Source organism: Lolium perenne, chromosome 7 (assembly GCF_019359855.2).
Source record: "Lolium perenne isolate Kyuss_39 chromosome 7, Kyuss_2.0, whole genome shotgun sequence".
NCBI lineage: Eukaryota > Viridiplantae > Streptophyta > Magnoliopsida > Poales > Poaceae > Lolium > Lolium perenne.
This window is the reverse complement of record NC_067250.2, coordinates 129,785,799-129,787,657: the sequence shown is the minus strand read 5'-3', so window position 1 is coordinate 129,787,657 and position 1,859 is coordinate 129,785,799. Positions and strand designations below refer to the sequence as shown.

The window sequence follows — 1,859 nt, the reverse complement described above, 5'->3', positions numbered from 1 at the left end:
TTGTTTATGCTTTGCCGTCACAAATTTGAATACACGAGAGTCCCTATTCTAGGGTGGTGCTCTATATGTGCTTCTCTTAGTGGGATATAATTCCTTGCCACGCATGCCCCTGCACCGTAGGGGCTAGACAAGCCACATGTGCCATTCTTATGGATAAATGCATTCCCTATTATCCAATACTCCAGAAATGTAAAGTATACCCAACGTATATGTGAGAAAAGGAGCAAAAGGTGAGCCAAAAGGAGAAACATAGAGCATAATAGGTTTTGCTTTCCATTTTGCATGGACACCCCCGTGCCAACTTCCACAGTGATCCAAAGGGCGAATACTAAACATCGTGAAGCCCCTTTATGAAATTTTGCATCCCTAAAATCGTATAAACAATGCTCTGCGTGACCTCATAATTTATTCTACACTTTTCTTTAGCAAATCCACACAAGCAGTGACAAATTTCTCAGCTTTCCCCCTATCCCTGGTTATAAATAACCCTCCAGCGCGCTTCACTGCGCTCTCACACCATTACACCAAAGCAACAACCTCTCTAGAGCACAGCAGAAAACCAACTCGCATACACGGTTTGCTCCCAGTTCAGAGGAGAAACATACATACATACATACATACAACAAAACAAGAGCAGAAACAATGAGGCCAGGAGCAGGTTTCAATGCGACGGCGGCAGCGACGATAGCCCCTGCGGCTGCCGCCGGTGTCGCGCATTCGGCGTGGCACTCGCCGGTGCCATACCTTTTCGGTGGCCTCGCGGCGATGCTCGGCCTCATCGCCTTCGCCCTCCTCATCCTCGCCTGCTCGTACTGGAAGCTGTCTGGCTACCTGGAGGGTGGAGCCGGCCGTGGTGACAACGATGGTTCCGCCGCCGACGGCGCGAAGCCGGCGCTCTCCAACCTGCCGCCACCGATATGGGAGGAGAAGATACTGGTGATCATGGCTGGGGACGTGAAGCCGACGTACCTGGCCACACCCATGTCAAGCAGAGCCTCCTCCTTCGGAGACCGTAGTAGCAAGGGAGAAGAGGAAGAGAAGAAGGTGGAAGAAGTCGCCATGGCTAGCATCAAGGACGCTGGTAATGGTGAGCATAGCGAGAGCCAGAGAGAACGGGACGACCACCGTATCCCCGAGGTCTGAGTTTTGTTGCTTCTTCTTCCATTAGGTCTAGGTTTAATTTTGACAACCGGCCAGTGAGATCACTCGGGTGGCTCGATCCGAACTGTTGGTGGAGCAGTTCGCAGAACAATTTTGTTTTGGTTCCCTCGAGAAAGCCGAGAGCTTTGGTGCCGCCAGAACAGGAGAAAGTCCACCTACACAGGGAACGTACGTAACCCCGATCAGAGTCATAAATTTTTGTGGGGTTGTGTGTAGTTTTTGCAATGGCGAACGGATCAGATCAGCAGAGTTGCTGACATCGGCCACAAGAAAACATCAATCGAGAGACCCTATATTTTCGTGGAGAGAGTTATCTGTAACATTTTTCCATAATGGAAGTGGAGTTACATCATGAGAAATGCAGCTTTTCATAGGCCTTTTGTCCCTTGAGAAAAAGTTGGTGCTTCTATCTATATATTTCGTTTCGTTTAGCTCCGAGTAATGGAAATGAGAATAATTTTCTCCTTCTTCCCCGCCTTTTCTGTTGTGGGCAAGTGGTGGAATCCGGTAGGGCACACACTTTGCATGAATGAGTAAACCAAGGCCAAAGTGGATGAGAATTATTTGTCTCAGGTAGGACGCGGTGCGTCGATGGGCACACTCCTCATGATTGCGAATATATGATATGATCAGGAGAAAGAAACAGCGCCCAGGATAAATATTCTCTCGTCTCAGGAGAGAAGACTTTAAGATGTATG

General features: G+C 48.8%; 1 protein-coding gene across 1 annotated transcript; it reads left to right on the top strand.

Moving 5' to 3' along the window:
- The first annotated feature begins 498 nt into the window (after positions 1-498).
- Positions 499-1,534, top strand: LOC127318461 (protein GLUTAMINE DUMPER 2). The gene has a single exon (XM_051348947.2). The coding sequence runs from the start codon at positions 643-645 to the stop codon at positions 1,141-1,143; it is 501 nt and encodes a 166-aa protein (XP_051204907.1). The 5' UTR covers positions 499-642; the 3' UTR covers positions 1,144-1,534.
- The last annotated feature ends 325 nt before the right edge of the window (positions 1,535-1,859 follow it).

What these genes read in the sequence shown, in the direction of transcription:
- LOC127318461 (XM_051348947.2), top strand. Translation starts at nt 643, where the DNA reads ATGAGGCCAGGAGCAGGTTTCAATGCGACGGCGGCAGCGACGATAGCC.